Here is a 17,903-nt window from a genome sequence, read left to right as displayed (position 1 = left end):
GCTTAGAGGATCCTTAACCTGGCAGCAGCTCCCTGCAGCCATGTCCACCCGCTGCTCTTGGTGGCCCGCCTCAGTCACTTCCAGAAATGGGCACAGCTTCCTCCGCTCCTCCAGGAAGCCAAGCTCCGCCCGCCCCTTCCCGGCCCCTGGGGCTGCTTGCAGCTCCCGCCTCTCCAGCTCCACCCCGGCCTCCGTCTTGAAGCTTCCGGCCCCTGGGGAGGCAGGAGTGGCCCTCTGGTGTCACTGTCCCCGGATCCGGGACCCATTCCTGCCCTTTGGGTGGCAGTCCAGTCCCCGGCTCCTCCCTCCCTGCCCTCCCCACCATCCTTCCGCTCCCCGGGCCCTGCCCTGCCCTGCCCTGCCCCCACGGCCGCCAGGAAGGACGCAGCCCGTGTCCCGTGCCAGGGCTGTGAGTGTGCGGCCCCTCCCAGCCCGGCCAGGAATGCAGCTGGACCGCGGGGGCGGCCGCAGACACAGGGCTCCGTCCAGGCCCAGTACTACGCTCAAGCAGGCAGGTGGCCCCGGCTTGCCCGGCCCAGGCTTGCTGCTAGAAGGAAAGCCAGCTGCCTGCGCCTGAAAGTCCTGCCTTCTCTCCACTAAGCTTAGTGGCTTTATTTTGGGAGACCTGAAAGTTCCTGCCCTTTGCGGAAAGATACTTCATGCCGGACGTGCATTTTATTCCATTTTAACTGTGGGGATGTCACTGGATTATGAGTTTGATGTTATTTCATCCTTGATCGGTACAGATGCAAAGAAGGACACAGACTTGATATTTCCCCAAAGCTGGTTTTAATTTCAAAAAATTATGAGGTCTCTTTCCACACTGGGGATAATGGGATGGGATAGCCCAGACTATAATCCCAGGGGATCAATCCAACCCGCGGCCTGACCCAAACACATTGCAGTCACCAGGTCCTGTAACTCCACCTCTGGGGGCTTATTTCCGACTCCCTCACTGGCCAAGACAAGTGGATGAATGTGAAGTTGCCCAGGACTCAGGACTGTCTCTCCAAAGTGACCCTGGCCCTCCACCCGTGTCATGCCAAGGTGGACTGGTCTAACCATCAGGCTCAACTCAGATGCCAGCCAACCATCTCTGGGTCTAGCAGTCAGCGCCCAGGCCCCGGAGGCCTTTCCAGTGCCTGTGTCCCCACCAGTACATCCATGAGGTAGTCCAGTTCAGCCTCGTCCAACTCTGGAGTCTCCTCCTTGGCTGGACCATTCTCAGGGCCAGGTTTGAGACCCTCAGAGGCTGGTAACCAAAGTTCACTATCATACATGGAGGTATCAATGTCCTCAAATAAGCCCTCCAGTCCATCGTCCAGCAGACAGCCAGTGGCTGGCCCTAGCAGGTCCAAGGCACCCAGGTTGGGTGAGACACCCCCAATGGAGCGGCCTGGGGGTCCCTCATCTGCTTGGGGTTGGGGAACCTGGTTCAGGTCCTCAATGTGGTTGAGATCTTCCAAGAGACTGGCCATGGAGGCTGAGAGGCCAGCGTCCGAGCTAGCCAGAAGGCTGTCTGCCACTGAAGGGGCTGTGGGTGGCATGGGCACAGGTGGCAGGGTAGCTGTAGGTTCCATGGATGCCTGGATCCGCCGCAGCGTGTTCACGACCAGCACCAGGTGCCGGAGGTCTGGCTCACTCTGGCGCAGGCTATGATGGAGCTTGAGCACAGAGAGGTCGAAGAGAGAGCTGGAGGCCACGGCGGGAGGGGTCTGCGCCACTGCTGGGTGGCTTTGGTCCAACCACCATGAGTCCACTGAGAGGGCTTCCTCCTTCTCCTCCTCCTCCCGTTTGCGCTTTAGACCCTTGCTCAGCATCGTCTGCAGGGAGGAAGGAGCCATTCGGTTATGGAAAGTCAATGTTCAGCTCATACCCATCTCTGACCGCTACTGTCAACTAACCTCCCGGCCTAGGTTTTCTAAGCAAATTCGAGACAGGGTTTCTCTGTAGCTTTAGAGCCTGTCCTGGAACTAGCTCTTGTAGACCAGGCTGGCCTCGAACTCACAGAGATCCGCCTGTCTCTGCCTTCCAAGTGCTGAGATTAAAGGTGTGCGCCAGCAAATTCTTATTTTTAACAGGACAGGGTCTCGTGTAACTCAATTGGCCTCGAACTTGCTATATGGCCAATTTAGGATCTTCCCTTCCCCACCTCATCAGTGCTAGGATTACAGGTGTGCCACCATACTTGGTATACTGGATGCTGCGGATGGAACTCAGGGCTTCCTGCCTATAGAGCAAACATTCTACCAATTGAGCCCCCTCAGTGAACTTCTAAGATATAGATAGCATTTACATTATAAGTTGCTACACAGATTAGAACAAAAAGCCCTTGCAACATAGTCATTAGTACTTTCAAATTTTACTTTTATTTTAAATTTTGTGTTTGTGTGTGTGCACAAGAGTAGAGATGCCAAAAACGCCAGCTGTTGGAGTCCTTGGAGCTGGAGTTACAGCTATTACAAGCCATTGATATGGATGCTGGGAACCTAACTTGGGTACTCTGTAGGAATAGCAAGCTCTTAACCTTTATAATTAGTATTTATTTGTAAGTATTTTTTGGTTTTGGTTTTTCTTGTTTTTATTTTTTTGAGACAGGGTTACTCTATGAAACAGCTCTGTCTTGGAACTTGCTCTGTAGACCAGGCTGGCCTCAGACTCAAGAGATCTGCCTGTCTCTGCTTCCTGCGTGTTGATACTAAAGGCATGCACCAACACACCCAGCTGGTTTTGCTCTTTTGATACAGGACCTCACTCTGTGTAGTTCAGGCTGGTTGGCTATTCCAGGCAATCCTCCTGCCCCAATCTCCCAAGAGTTAGGATTACAGGTATGTGCCACCTCTTGATTGCAAATGCAGCCTTCGTTCACAGTTCAATCATATAATATCTGCTTTGCATCAAACACTAAATAGTCAAATACAGGAAATGTACAGATAGTGGCAGGAGGATGCCATCCTGGAGGTAATCAGGGCAGTTTTGTAAAGAAGATATAGGAGCCAGCTCTGATGTATGCAGTGTAGGCTATGGAGAACCAGGGCTAGGCATTCCCGGAAGAGCCAATGGAAGACCGAGACAGACGAGACACACACACACACACACACACACACACACACACACACACACACACACACACGGTAGGAGTCCCGGTGGGGGTGGGGAGCAGGCAGAAGGAAGCGCGGGCAAAAAAGTAGGAGGCTTGGATTTTCAGAGTGACAGGACAGTCATGGAGGGAGGACCTAGGCGGGGGGGGGGGGCGGGGGGGATGCGTGATGTTAGCAGTTGCCTGGGGGAGGATTGGAGGTGGGGCAGCGTCAGAGGTAAAGGTTTGGAGATAGAAGTGGGCCCGAACTGCCGCCTTCGGAGGCTGTTGCACTCGCCAGGATGCTGACGGCTTGAGTTTAGAGCCTAAGCTGTTAATAATCACGCAAGGAAGTGGCGGATCCTGAACTTATTGGACAGGGAGAGTGGAAGGGCCGCGGGAGTCAGTCATTGACAGAAGTTTTGAAAATCGATACTTTCTTCATGGTGAGAAGCCTAGAGTTTGGGAGCCCTAGTCTAATCTACTGGGGGCACAAAGGTTGTAGGGGCTTAGTCCTGGGGGCGCTGCCTAGACCTGGCATAACACTAAAAATCGAGTCTTTGCCCTTTTCGCTGAAGACCCGGGAGCAAGTAACCACAGGAATTCAGCCCCCACCCCGACTCCGCCCCCGAGTCCAGACGCCCCCTAGCGGTACCCCGGCCTGGGTTCCCCCGGGGACTCCGGCCCCTCAGACCCGGGATCTTCTCCACTCCTCAGCGTCTCGCTTATGCTTCCCCTGCCTTTGCGAGCCGCAACCCCCGCGGGCCGCTCAGGGTCTCCCCTCGCTTCCGGAAGGCAGCGGAGGCGGCTCCTCCCGGAGCGGCGGCGGCGGGGGCGGGTGAGTCACGCAGCCGGAGCCAGAGAGCCGGCGCCTCCGCCCCCTTCTCGGGCTCCAGCGTGATTCACCCAGCCCGGCCCGGACGGGCGTCACGTACAGGCCCCGGGCGCCTCGATCCCGGACAGCCCCGGTGAGCATCTCCCTAACCGGGGGCTCGAACACGCTAAAGAACCCGGTCGCCGGTAGCCCCGTCTCTCCCCACCAGGCCCCTTCATTTACATACCCAGATCACTCGCGACCAATCAGAACGAAGAGGGAGCCACACGCAGCCAATCAGGAAGCGGCATCCGCAGCATCGCTTTCTCGCTCAGCTCCGGCAACCGACACCTGGGACGGTAGACGCAGTTCTGACTCCGGCGCACGACTCCAGACACTCCACAATCCCTAGTTCCCGCCCACTCGCGTGGCGGCCCCGCCCTCCTGCTCAGCGATCGGCTCTCGTTGGGGACGGTGGGCGGAGCCTGAACGGGGCCGTTCCAAGAGGAGGGGGAGGCTGTCTTTAAGGCGCATGCCCGGGAGCGCTCCCCGAGTAAAGGGATTGACAGTGTAGCTATTTCCCCTCTGTGGAGGTGACAGGTAGGGGCTTTAGAGGTTTTAAGGTTCAGGCCGGTCACTTCATGTGTGATCTTGGAAAAATAGATGGAGAGGGACATATTCGTTAAATCGACTTTCCTTCCTCTTGAGAGATACAAAATTGAATGTTGTCTCCGTAGGAGCACTAAACCAGAATCAGCTACGGTGGGACAGCTGGACTCCGCTATAATTAAAGAGGGAAATAAGGTGGGGACGGAATGACATAAGGGTCACATCCTGGACATCAGTTCCGGAGTAGCTGTGTGACTTTGGGCAACAGTTTAAATCCCTCAAAATCTGTTTCCTGCGGGGCGTGGTTGCTCAGCTCACACCCATAATCTCAGCACGGGAAGACGGAATGGAAGTAGGGGCATTGCTTTAAGTTTGAGGTCAGGCAGGTCTACATAGTGAGTTCCAGGCCAGCCTGGTCTTCAGAGTGAGACCCTGTCTCAAAAAAGAAAAGGCAAAGTTTTTTGTTGGTTTGTTTTTTGAGACAGTTTCACTAAATTGCCCAAGTTAGGCTGGAAATCAGCCATCATCCTTCCTCAGCTTCTCAAGTAACTGGAATTACGGGCTTCTACCACCATTTTCCAGATCCAGTTGATAGTCTGCTTGTTGGTTTCTTGTAAGGTTTTTTGTTTTGTTTTGTGCTTTTTTGGTCTTTTGAGACAGGGTTTCTCTGAGTTCCTGGAACTCGCTCTGCAGGCCAGGCTGGCCTCCAGCTCACAGAGATTCACCTGTCTCTGCCTCATAGTGCTTGAACTACAGGCCTGAACTCCACACCTGGCCTCTAGCCACTGCCTGGGAATGCCGGGCAATGGCACATGTTTTTTTGTTGTTCTTTCTTTCTTTCTTTCTTTCTTTCTTTCTTTCTTTTTTCTCTCTTTCTTTCTTTCTTTTTTCCTTCCTTCCTTTCTTCCTTCCTTCCTTTCTTTTTTAATCTTTTTGTTTGTTTGTTTCTCGAGACAAAGTTGCTCTGTTTACCAGCCCTAACTGTTCTGGAACTAGCTCTGTAGACCAGGCTGGCCTCGAACTCACAGATATCCACCTGCCTCTGCCTCCCAAATGTTAGGATTAAAGGCATGCACCACCACCACCTGGCTGACATGTCTTTACTCCCAGCATTTTGTAGGTAGGACTGTTACATAGAGAAACCCTGTCTCTGAAAATGAATGAATGAATGAATGAATGAATGAATGAATAACAATGCCTGGGGAGGTGCCGTTCAGTTAAAGAGTGCTTACTTAGCAGTACATCATGTTAAACACCTGTGTTTGATTACAGCACTGAAGAAGGAAAAAAGTGTGATGATTTGAGTTGAATGTTTAGGGGTGGGAAGAGCTCGTTGGTTAAAAGCACTTGCTCAGGACTGGAGAGATAACTCAGAGGTTAAGAGCACTGACTGTTCTTTCTGGGGGATTGGGTTCAATTCCCAGCACCTACATGTCAGCGCACAACTGTCTGTGACTCCAGTTCCAGGGAATCTGACAGCCTTATACAGACCTACATGCAAGCAAAACACCCATATACATAAAATAAAACTTTAAAAAATATTCTGTAATCAGTAAAGATTCAAGCATTATCTTTTAGTGGAAAGAACCAAACTGGGTGTGGTGGCATGCACCATTAAACCCAACTCTCAAGGCCAGCTTGGTCCACCATCTTCAGGAGAGCCAAGTTACACAAAGAAACCCTGTCTCAAAAAGACTGCCCCCCAAAAGAGAGAGTATCTGTGTGAGAGAGAAAGAAAGAGAACAGAGGGGCTGGAGAGATGGCTCAGAGGTTAAGAGCATTGCCTCCTATTCCAAAGGTCCTGAGTTCAGTTCCCAGCAACCACATGGTGGCTCACAACCATCTGTAATGGGGTCTGCTGCCCTCTTCTGGCCTTCAGTCATACACACAGATAGGATATTGTATACATAATAAATAGATAAATAAATAAATTTAAAAAAAAAAAAAGAAAGAGAACAGAGCCTAGAGTGATGGCTTTGTGGTTAAGAGCACAAGTTGCTCTTGCAAAGGACCCAGGTTCAGTTCCCAGCACCTGCATGGTGGCTCACAGCCGTCTTTCACTCCAGTTCCAGGGGATCTGGGACCCTCTTTCTGTTGCCTAGGCACCAGGTACACATATGATGCCCAGACATATATCCAGTCAACACATGAAACAAACATAAATCTTTTTTAAAAAAAGAATAATACCAAGCAGGGTTACACAGAGAAACCCTGTCTCAAAAAAAGAAGAAGAAAAGAAAAGAAAAGAAAAAAAAAAGAAAAACACCAGAGAACGAGAGAGAGAGACAGAGAGAGAGAGAGAGAGAGAGAGAGAGAGAGAGAGAGAGAGAGAGAGAGAGAGAGAGAGAGAAGTAGTTGCTGGCTGACTTCTGGATTAAGGTCAAAGAGAAAAACGTCCTAACTGGAATTAGAATTCTAAATGGTGGACCCACACAACTTTCTCTATGCAGTCTATTTTTATAGCCTGGCCCAAAGGTTCAGAAAGAGGTGGGCATGGTGACACCCCACATGCAGAACAAAGAGCCAAGGGTATCAGGAGTTCAAGATCAGCTTGTGCTTTGTACCCCAAAAATGTCAAACAGTGCAGCTTAGAGCCTGCTAATGGCTCAAGCGGCTCACTTCACAGCTCAGGGGAGTCGTGGGTTTTTTTTGTTGTTGTTGTTGTTGTTGTTTGTTTGTTTTCCTACACCAATTGAGTATCTGTTATGGACGGCCTGTATACAAGCATAACAACCCTGCATAGGTGACGTAGTTTTTATTATTTCCTGGGTCGAGGAGAGGGCAAAGACAAAAAGGAAACTTAGCCAGGTTGAATATCATAATCCTACTACCCAGGAAACTGAGGCAGAAGGATGCACAGTTTAAAATGAGCCCGGGACTAGACTATTGTCTAAAAAACAAAACAAACAAACAAAAAAATAAGATAGGGCAGGCAAACGTAGGTAAAGGTGCTTGATGCCAAACACTACTTCCTAAATTTGATCTCCAGAACCCACATGGAGGAAGAGAACTGACTTCAAGTTCTCCTCTGACCTCTACACAAATGTTGTGGTGTGTATGTACACACACACACACACACACACACACAGATAAATGTAAAAAATAAAATCAAATAGTGCTAGAGAGATGGCTCAGCAATTAAAGGTTAGGCTCATAACGAACCTCCCCCCAACAAAACCAGAATAAAATCAGGTGTGATAACACACTCCCGCGATTCTAGCACTGTGGAGGTTGGAGGGTTCAAAGCCAGCTTCAGGCTACACAGTGATTTCAAGTTCTCCAGGGCCCAAATAAATAAATATAAGTAAAAGAAAATAAGACAGAACGTGCAGAACTTGGAGTAGGGAATGGGGATGTCTCAGCGGTGACATTTGATAATTTGCTTGAGACAGGGTCTCATGGAGCCCAAGCTGGCCTAGAACGGTGCTGAGAATTATCTTGAAGCCCTGACCCTCGTGCCTGTACCTCTCCAGTGTAAGATTAAGAGGTGACACTTGGCAGATCCGACAGCAGAGCGAGGAAGAATGCTGAAGAGAGTTACAGCACAGGGTAGAGCCAATGCAAAGCCCCTGAGGTGCTGTTTGTCAGGCAGGTAGGCTAGTAGAACTGGCTTGGAAACGCCCAGAGAGGAAGTAAGAGAAGTCGCTAGAAGTTTTAGACCTTTGTCCACATTCAAAAAAAAGTGAGACGACAAGACCCTTGAAGATGACTAATGGAGAAAGAAAAAAGAATTGCTGCCTCTGATCTCGAACTCTCGGTGAGTTGACAGAGTCCTAGGGAGGGGTGTCTGCCACCAGGGCGGTCCGAGGGAGCCTCCCTGAGGAGGTGACATTGGAGCAGGGACCAGAAAGTGGAGAAGGAGTTAGGAATTCAACGATTGGGGGAAGGGAGAGAGAGACTGGGCCTTGAGAAATGAAACCAGAGGCTAAGCCACCGGGCCTGGCAGGCAAGGGAAAGGGGGGTGGGAGGGGACCGCGCCAGCTGGGGAAGGAGGGAGGGAACGTGAGAGGGAGGGAGGGAGGGAAGGAGGGAGGGAATGAAGGAGGATGGTCCGGGGGAGCGTCCCGCCCCTAGCTAGCCGCCCCACCCGGCCCCTGGGGAGGGAGGAGGCGCCAGGACGGCTGCAGGCCTCTGCTGCCGCCTCCCAGGTCTCCTGCCCGCTGGCCAGCACGATTCCGAGGGTGGGCAGGTGGGTGGGACTCAGCCGTCGCGCCACGCCCAGGGCCTCGCGGCCCATCCCCCACCGGAGTCCCGTTGGGGCGGGAGAGTTGGGGGAAGGTGGACTCTGGCCTCCGGGGGTTGGTCCCTGTGTAGGGCCAGCCTTTCCACTTCTGGGGCCAGTTCTTAATTAGGAAAGGAGCTGGGCCGCTCTGAGCCTCCATATGTTCACCTGGAAATTGGGGGTGCTTCTTAGATTAGCTGGTCGTTGCTGTCAAGTTCCTGAATTTTTCCTCCACCTCCTCTTGATCTTTCTTTCTTTCCTTCCTCCTCCTCATCTGTTTCTTTCTGATCATGTCCTCTCTCGGTAACCCAGACTTACCTAGAACTAGTTACCCTCCTACCCTACCTCCCAAGTGCTGTGATGCCAAGGTTTGTGCCACCACGCCCAGCTCCTCTCACTTGCTTTAGGGAAGTAAAAGACTTCCAAGAAAAAGGTGAGTCAGACCTCATCCCCTCAGCCGAACACTCTGGCTTCCCTCTCTGCTAAAGTCTTCCCAGTAGGACAGCCGCTAGACCCTACGTGCTGTGGACCCTACGTGCTGGCCCTCACTCTCTCACCTCTTCTGGTGTAGCCCCTTTGCTCACGCTCTGCAGCTGCACTGGGAGACCTCACTGCTGGACTTGCTGCGCATGCTCTGACTTTCCCTAGCGTGACTTTATCCCTCACCTCCTTCAGGACTTCATCCAAATGCCACCCTGTCCATGAGCCCATCTTTGGTTATTTCATCTAAATAGTATTTCCGCCCCCAATCACATAACTTCCCTTCTAGAAATTCTGGTCTTCCTGCCTCAGCCTCAGTATGCTTGCCTGGAAGGCATGCACCTTCACCCCAGCTCCAACTATTCAGACGTGCTGATCTGGAGAGGAGCGCTGTGAGCATAGGAGAAAAAGGGTGTGTGTCCAGAGAGTGGGGGGCGGAGCGGGGAGGGGAGCTGTGGCTGGTGCCAGGCCTGGAGTTGATTTCCACATTAATAATTTTTCCTTTTGTGTGTGCATGTTGCATTCGTATTCGTATGGGTGGGGATCATCAACGTGAGAGTCCACAAGCTCCTGGAACCGGAAGCCAACCCTGGATGCCTTCCTCCAGCACTCTCCACCTCAGGGCCTTTTACCTTTTCCCCCCCCCCGAAACCTTCTACCCCCCCACCCCCAACCGGGAGCTCATTCTAATCTGGCTAGCCAGCTTGCTCTGAGGGTCCCCCACCTCTGTCTCCTGAATGCTGGGATGAGTAGCCTCTGTCATGCCCACCAGCTTTATGTGGGATCTGGGGCTCTGAGCTCAGGTCTTCATGCTTTTGTGACAAGGGTTTTATCTACTGAGCCATCTTCCCAGCCCAACAATTTTTGAGGACCCACCAGTGCCTAGGATTGGGGCGAGGAGGGGGGAGCTCAACTGGGCAGAGTCCCCCATGGCCCCTCCTCTGAGAGTTTCTGATAGAGCTGGAGGCTAACCATGAACAGGTAATAAATAACCTGGGTTAGCACAGGTGCTAGTAAGAAAGTCAAACAACCTAGCATAGTGGGGCATACCTCTAATGCCAGGACTCAGGAGGCAGAAGCAGATGAATCTCTATGAGTTCAAGGCGAGCCTGGCCAACAAAGTAAGTTCCAGGACAGCCAAGGCTACATAGAGAAACACCATCTCACCAAAAAAGAAAAAAAAAAAAGAAAAGAAAAAGGAAAGTCACACTGGGGCTAGAGTGACAGCTCAGTGGTTAAAAACAGGACTGCTCTTCCAGAGGACCAGGGTTCAATTCCTACCACCCACATAGTGGCTCACAGTCTAGTTCCAGTCTAGTTCCAGGGACCTGACACCTTCATCCAGCCTCTGAGGGTACCACAGTACTAGGTGCACATGGGGTACACTGACATACATATATGCAGGGAAAATACCCATACACATAAAAAACCAAAATATTTGAAAAAAAATGTCAAACAGAGCTATGGTGCAGCTTAGTGGTGCCACACGTGCTGAGACCGTGCAGGGCTCTGGGCCCCAGCTCTACTGCTGCCCCGGCTGGTACTGATAATCAGAACAATACCAAACAAACAGGGTGAAGCTCTGGGAGAAGCGCCCTCTGGGAAGATGTCCTGGACACAACAGAGGTCCTGGGCAGAAACGGAGGCCAGCAGGACTGGAGTTAATGAAGAGCAGGGCATGAAACCGCGGACGTCATGGGGGGTGAGGCTGAATCAGACCCTCGTTTTTATTCCGGGTGGGAGTGGGACAAGAAGTGGCCGGAAGTGTCAAGGAAGAGAAAGATGTGATTTAATTAGCATTCTTTTCTGTTTTTGTCTGAGGACAACTGAGGTTAGTTCCCACCTTCAAGACGGAGACAGTCTCTTGTTCACCAGGTACACACTGCAGGCTTGGAGGACTGCTCTAAACTCCAGATCTGTGGTGCATACAACCTTTTCTGTTTTGTTTTGTTTTGTTTATTTGTTTATTTTTGTTTTTCAAGACAGGGTTTCTCTGGGTAGCTCTGGCTGTCCTGGAACTCCTCTGTAGACTGGGCTGGGCTTGAATTCAGAACTTCATTTGCATCTGCCTCCAGCAGCTGCGTACAACCTTTATGTGAGTTCTGGGAGTCCCAGCTTAGGTCCTCACTCTTACTTGGCAAGCGCTTAATATTATTTTTGTGACAGGTCTATGAAGTCCTGGCTGTCTCAGAACTGGCTGGATATGAACTGAGAAACCAACCCACCTGCTCTGTCTTCCAAGTACTAGGATTAAAAGCATGGGCCACTCCACCTGGCTGCCTTATTTTTAAAGGTAGGGTCAAAGGTAGCCCAGGCTTTTGTTGCTGATCTTCCCATTCCTGACTCCCAAATGCTGGGGTTAAAGGTGGGCACCATCACACCTAGCAGGGTGGCCATTTTGGAATATAGACTTTTTGAGACATCTTCTCCAAGTCTCCCAGTCCTTTGTGGATTGGCCTTATTTTTAGATAACCTGTTCACTTTCTTTGCTACAAGGCCCCGCCCCCACCTCACCCAAATGAGTTATCTGTTGGGAAGCCAAGAAACCACAAACAAAAATCCCCATCTTTGCCATGCAACCCTTCCAGAAAAGTCCCTAATACAGGGTACTCTCACTTGGGCATGGGCAGGACAGTGCCATGTGACACTCCTTCCTCGCCTCCCTTTTTTTTTTTTTTTTTTTTTTTTCTTGAGACAGGGTTTCCCTGTAGTTTCTAGAGCCTGTCCTGGAGCTAGCTCTTGTAGACCAGGCTGGCCTCGAACTCAGAGATCCGCCTGCCTCTGCCTCCCGAGTGCTGGGATTAAAGGCGTGCGCCACCACCGCCCGGCCTCGCCTCCCTTTTCTTTACCCTGACCCTCCTCTTGGCAAGCCTGGCTTGTCATCTCTCAAGCCAGAAGAGAATTCCTGAGCCCAAACTCAGTGTGGCTTTCAAGAACAGCACTTTAGAGGTCTGTGTTCCGCCGTGGGGGTTCTTTGGGTACCGTGTTTCCCTTTAGGGCCTTAGCAGCACATTCCATAGCAAGAGGTCGACTTTCAGTCCCTAAGAGCCCTAGCCCGTGACACATGCCCCACACGCACACCCACACCCATATGACTGGCAAGGATCATAAACACTGTGGTAAACAGGGCTTTTATGGAAGCTGCAGCAGAGCAGCGGTGGACCTGCTCAGGCTTTGACATGAGGGCTTGAGGGTGGCTCACCCGAAGGGTACTTACCTAAAGTTCCTTTGGCAGGGGAACGGCTCAGCTTTAATGTGCTTAATTGCCCACCATGTTCTGGGCTGGCTTCCTAGCACTCGAACAGAAACCCTAACTTCAGAGGCTAGCAGAGTTTGATTCTTACCCTCGTTGTCCCTTTTCTCTCCATCTCTAAACTTCAGGCTTCTAAATGCTATTTTAGCAAGGTATCTTTAAGGAGGCAGACGCAGTTGGCTCTCAGTGAGTTTAAAGAAAGCCTGACTACACGGTGAGACTGTTTCAAGTAACCAAATTGTCTTTTTTGCAGATAGGGATCAAACCCAAGGCCTCACACATTCTAAGCAAGAGTTCAATCATCCAGCTATACTCCAAGCCCCTAAACTTGAGGTTTTTCCTATGCAATATAAAATGTGACATAGTATCTGTTTCTTTCTAATCCTGAGGATTAAAGGCTTTAGTTTACATAAAGAAGTTCTGGCATAACCCTAAAGCAAGCCAGTAACTGTTTTATACAATGTTATACTTGCCCCACCTTTGTTAAGGAACGTCTGTTAGTGTCCAGGGAACTTAACAGGCTCTTCCCATCACCCCATATAAATTTACAAATTTAAAGACAATTCAAATATTTCCAAAATACTTTTATTAAAAAAAAGAAACACTCAAAAATAATAATAAAAAACCAGCCACTACAAACAAACCCTGCCTTTTTTTTTTTTAAATAGCGTGGCATGGAGCTGGTAGATTTCCACCCTATTGCACATGGTCCGGCCTGGTTATGATTCAGGAGGCTACTGGGACTGGGGTACTGCCAAGGAAGTGGGGTTCAGCCTGCCAGGAGGAGACCAGCCCCTCCCACTCCCCAGAAAGGCAGCCCACCATCGGCTTGACAGGTCCAACTTTCCCTGAGGCCCTAGTGGTCACAAGGGCAGAGGGAACTGGAGGCAGAAAGAAATGTGTAAGTGACACATTAGACTCCCTGAAACAGAGTCTCGTTAAGGCATTTGAAAGAGATAAATTAATTCAGGAAGACGCACCTTCACGGAAGGCTGGGTAACCAGACACGCACATGTGCAGGGCAGTTTGTGGAATCCTGACATAGGAGGAAAGGAGGCCACAGTCACAGGTGAGAGCCTCTGCTACACACACACACACACACACACAAGATTCACATACAAGGACACAGCCCAAAGAGGCTGATGCCAGGAAGGACCCCTATCAGTCTTAGGATCCCAGGATGATTTCCATGATGTGGTCCAACTCATTCCACTCCCAGGATCCGGGGGCACAGAAGAGGCTGCGAGGAGGCTCTGGGGGCGGAAGTGCAGAGTCCTTTTCCACTGCAGATGTGTCAATGTCCAGAAAGAAGTCATCGAGGCCAGAGTCTCCCAGGTACCGGGAGCTCAGCGCTTCTAGGAACACAGGATCAGCCTGGGGCATCGTTTCATTCTGAGGACTCGGGGAAGCCACTGGATTCGGAGGCGATTCCATCTCACCCATTGATGTATCGAGCTCCCTGAGGATAGAGCCGATGGTGGTAGACAGGGAGAAGTCTTCTTCCCCCAGGAAGAGAGGCTCTGGGGGCAGGGCCGGGGCTGGAGCTAGTCGAATGGCAGCCTGCAGCTGCTGGAGTGTGTTGTGGATAAGAACGTGCCTGCGGAGGCTGGGCGCTCTGGGGCCCAGGCTGCGCTGGACTTTCTCCAGAGAGATTCGGAGCAGGGCTTGCTGGTAGCTCCGAAGACCAGCTGGAGTCCAGTCCCACTTCTCATCCTCTTCCTCCTCTTCCAAGTCAGAATGTTTTCTCTTTAAGCCTCCCATGTCCTGTGGGGATAAAAAAGAATCATATCAGATACCTTTGCTTTTGTTTGCATTTTTTTTTTTTTTTTTTGGTTTTTCAAGACAGGGTTTCCCTGTAGTTTCTAGAGCCTGTCCTGGAACTAGCTCTTGTAGACCGGCCTGATATTTTTTGTTTGTTTGTTTGAAACAGGGTTTCTCTGTGTATAGCCCTGACTGTCCTGGAACTAGCTTTGTAGACCAGGTTGGCCTCGAATTCAGAGATCCAAGTCCAGTGCTGGGATTAAAGGAATGAGACGTGTCCGCCTCCCCCCCCCCCCCCCAGTCAGATACCTTTGGATCCCACTTTATCAAGTGAGTCTTTTTTGTTTGGTTGTTTATCAGAACCTCTACTTAAAGTCATATTCCAACAAGGCCAAGAATGCATGTGATATGATTAAGAGAACAAGATTCGGGGCTGGAGAGATGGCTCAGCGGTTAAGAGCACTGGCTGCTCTTCCAGAGGACCGGGGTTCAATTCCCAGCACCCATAGGACAGCTCACAACTGCGTGTGACTCTAAGATTTGACACCCTCACATAGAGATACATGCAGGAAAAACACCAACGCACATCAAAAAAAAAAAAAAAAAAAAAAAAAAAGGGAGAGAAACGGAGAACAAGATGCAAGTAGGGTGGCTGCAACCGTATTTAGTGTCTCAAAGCTAAAAGGAAGGTGGAGGGCCGGGCCAGTGGTGGCGCACACCTTTTATCCCAGCACTCGGGAGGCGGTCTGGTCTACAAGGGCAGCTAGGGCTAGACAGAAAAACCCATATCGAAAAAGCAAAACAAAAAAAAGAAAGAAAAGAGAAAAAAAAAAAAGGTAGAGGATTGCTGAGTGGTTAAAGCACTGACTGCTCTTCCAGAGGTCCTGAGTTTGAGTCCCTGCACCCACAAGATGGCTCATAACTGCCTAAAATTCCAGTTTTAGGGCATCTATGCCTCCCAGCTAGGGGATCTGGCACAAGTGGTGTCCATGCAGGTAAGACACCCATACACATAAAATTAAAAATAAAAAATGAGCAGGAAAAATTTGTGATTGGTGTCCGATGCCATTAATCTCAGCACCAGGAGGCAGAGGTAGGTAGATTTTTGTGAGCTCAAGACCAACCTACTCCACATAGTCAATCTTAGGCCAGGCAGAGTCTCATGGTCAGACGATCCTGTCTCAGAAAAAAAACAAAACAAAACAAAAAAACCCAAACAAATCACAAAACACCTGGGCTTAGTTTGACTCTTGCTTACTTGCCTGTGGTAGGCACAATGCTGAATTTACACTTTGACAATTTCAGGATTTGGAAAATGAGGATCTTAACCCTAGTCTCAATGGATCTTGCATTTGTTTTCCCACAATACTTTTATTATTATTATTTATTCTAACAAGTCACAGGACAGTGTGAGGTACCGAGCAACAGACCAAAAGCACATTTGAACTCTAATTTTAACTGATCTTCGCAAGATGTGACGTCACATCTCTAGACCTTAGAGTTTTTTTGATTCTTTTCAGACAAGGTTTCTCTGTGTAGCCCTGGAACTCCCTCTGTAGTTCAGGTTCGCCTCGACTCATATCCCATCATTTCTCCCTCCCGAGTGTTGGGATTAAAGGTTTGTGACATCACGCCCAGCTGAGAAGTGTGTGTATCTGTGTGTTTGTGTGTGTGATATTCTTCTTTCTACAAGGACATTACTGTCCACACCCGCTTCCTACACCAAGACGAAGAGCGCTCACAAGAGAGGGAACCTTTTCCAAACTCCAGTTCAAAGGAAAGTCGGATATAACTCAACCAACACCAAGCTGTGCCCTCTAGTGACCAGTTCAACCATACCATCGTTTCCAATAGGCACCGCCCTTCCCTGGATCTCTAAATCAGATCCAAGAACACCCCAAACACCCCAATATGGCCTCAGGGCCTTCTGGGAACTGTGGACTTAGAGCCGCCAGCACAGCCGCTGCTGTCACGTTCGAACTACAATCCCCAGAAGGCCCTGCACGCCCGAGGGACTGGACATACCCGCCCTGCCTGAGAGCATGCTCACTGGAGCTCTAGCTGGTGGGGGAAGGGAACCCGGACGCACAGCAGCCCCGCCCCGCCCTCTGCTGCCTTCGGGGCGGTGAATCTGAGCTCCACGCCCCGAGCGCCCCTCCCCCACCCGACTTCAGCCCGAAAATTGCTTTCTTCGGGTCCCTATCACCCCAGGAAGTTCTGGATTCTTCCCTTAACTCTCCTCGGGGTGCAGAAACTCACATCCCAGCACATCGCTCGAAGATGATAAATAACTCACGGGTACATAGTCCAGCTGGGGAGACTGGGTATCTCAACTCTGAGACCTCGTCCGAAATCTCCCCTATTCGGCTCAACTTTCAAATGACTCTGGCTTTAGTTCCCAAACTCCTCGCCTGGCTCTGAGGACCCCAACACTGAACACCCTCCAGGATTCCCTTCTCACGACGGCGTCTCGGAATCTAAGACTGGGTGCCTCTAGTTCCCGGGTTCCTCTAAATGCTTCATAGCCTAGCCTCAAAACTCATATCTTTCCCCCGGAACACCGTGGAACTCCGAACTCAGCCCATTTGGGGAGACCCAAGCTGTCCTACTCTTCCAGATTGGTGCCCCAAAAGTTCTCTCTCCGTTTTCCTCGGTCCTCCAAACTCCAATTCCTCCTGAATACTCTGCCTCCCCTCCGATGCTGGAATTGAGTTTCTAGCTAGCTTCCACCCTCCGAAGCCCATCAGTCACACCAATCTGCGCCCTCCACTCGGGTCCGTACCCCGCTTCCGCCTATCACGGGGGCGCGCCCCCTCCTCTTCCAACTTCAGGAAAATCTCACACAGGCACCCACTCCTCACCTCAGCTGACAGGGTCGCCACGACTACCTCCGGCAAACCTGCTGCGTTGCGTCCCACCAGTGCTGGGTAGGAGTCCGGCTCACTTTCTCCGGGCCTCTGGGTCTGGCCCGGGGCCACTCGGCTCCTCCCCGGAGGCCAGTCGCGAGCCACAATTGGTTGGAATCCTGCCCGCCGTGGGGCGCCATTGGCTAGGAGGAGCCACGGACGCTAGGCTCCGTCCCCCACTGGGCCGGGTCGCTTTAGGTTGGAAACTGGTTAGGGGGCGGGGTCTCCTGGGTGGAAGGGGATAGAACGCCGTCGGAACGACTTCTTTGGACTCAGATGTGTTTCTTGCTTCACTGTCTCTCTGCAGACCCCCTTATATCAGCTCCAGACCCCACGGCGGAGAGAGGCCGGGTGACACCACTATCCCCTCCCTTGCGGTTTCGCAGGCTGGGCAGCTGGCGGAGGCCACGCCCTCCGGAGTTCTGAAGGCTTGGGCTAAACGGAGGGCGGAGGAGAAGGAATGACTCACTAAATATCAACCAATAATGTGATGCGGCTTGCGTTACCTGGACGACCTCAGCCCCGCCCTTAGCTGGCGTCTCTCTACCTCCCCACCCCCAACCCGTTTGGTAGGCGGAGCCCGTGGTTAATCTTGAGGGGGGTCTACTGCTTGTTAGGTGGAACCTCCTGGATCCCAGGTTACTACTTCCTTTCTATGATTTGTCTGCTTCTTGCTGCTTACTTTTCATCGCTCCTGGCAGCTCTGGGGACAAACTCAAACTTATTTTTTTGGGTTTGGGGATTGACTACTGGAGAATTCTGGACAAGCACGTTGGGAC

At 51.1% G+C, this 17,903-nt stretch overlaps 2 protein-coding genes across 3 annotated transcripts; both read right to left on the bottom strand.

Moving 5' to 3' along the window:
- Positions 1 to 766: 766 nt before the first annotated feature.
- Sertad1 (SERTA domain containing 1) lies at positions 767 to 4,274 on the bottom strand. Its single transcript, XM_038340016.1, has 2 exons — positions 4,141 to 4,274; positions 767 to 1,823 (listed from the first exon to the last, which is right to left on the bottom strand). The coding sequence occupies exon 2, from the start codon at positions 1,818 to 1,820 to the stop codon at positions 1,110 to 1,112; it is 711 nt and encodes a 236-aa protein (XP_038195944.1). The 5' UTR covers positions 1,821 to 1,823; positions 4,141 to 4,274; the 3' UTR covers positions 767 to 1,109.
- A 3,290-nt stretch (positions 4,275 to 7,564) lies between these two features.
- Sertad3 (SERTA domain containing 3) lies at positions 7,565 to 17,217 on the bottom strand. Of its 2 annotated transcripts, XR_005286540.1 has the most exons (3): positions 17,080 to 17,217; positions 13,543 to 14,221; positions 7,565 to 7,590 (listed from the first exon to the last, which is right to left on the bottom strand). XR_005286540.1 is itself a non-coding variant. In XM_038339464.1 (2 exons), exon 2 carries the CDS (start codon positions 14,216 to 14,218, stop codon positions 13,625 to 13,627), a length of 594 nt encoding a protein of 197 aa, XP_038195392.1. In that variant the 5' UTR covers positions 14,219 to 14,221; positions 17,080 to 17,217; the 3' UTR covers positions 13,027 to 13,624. The 2 variants fall into 2 exon arrangements, 1 of the variants encoding a protein (XP_038195392.1); XM_038339464.1 differs by lacking the exon at positions 7,565 to 7,590 and having other exon boundaries at positions 13,027 to 14,221.
- Between the last annotated feature and the right edge of the window lie 686 nt (positions 17,218 to 17,903).

Source organism: Arvicola amphibius, chromosome 8 (genome assembly GCF_903992535.2).
Source record: "Arvicola amphibius chromosome 8, mArvAmp1.2, whole genome shotgun sequence".
Taxonomy (NCBI): Eukaryota; Metazoa; Chordata; class Mammalia; order Rodentia; family Cricetidae; genus Arvicola; species Arvicola amphibius.
Note: the sequence above shows the minus strand (reverse complement) of the source record. Positions and strands in the feature narration are given on the sequence as shown.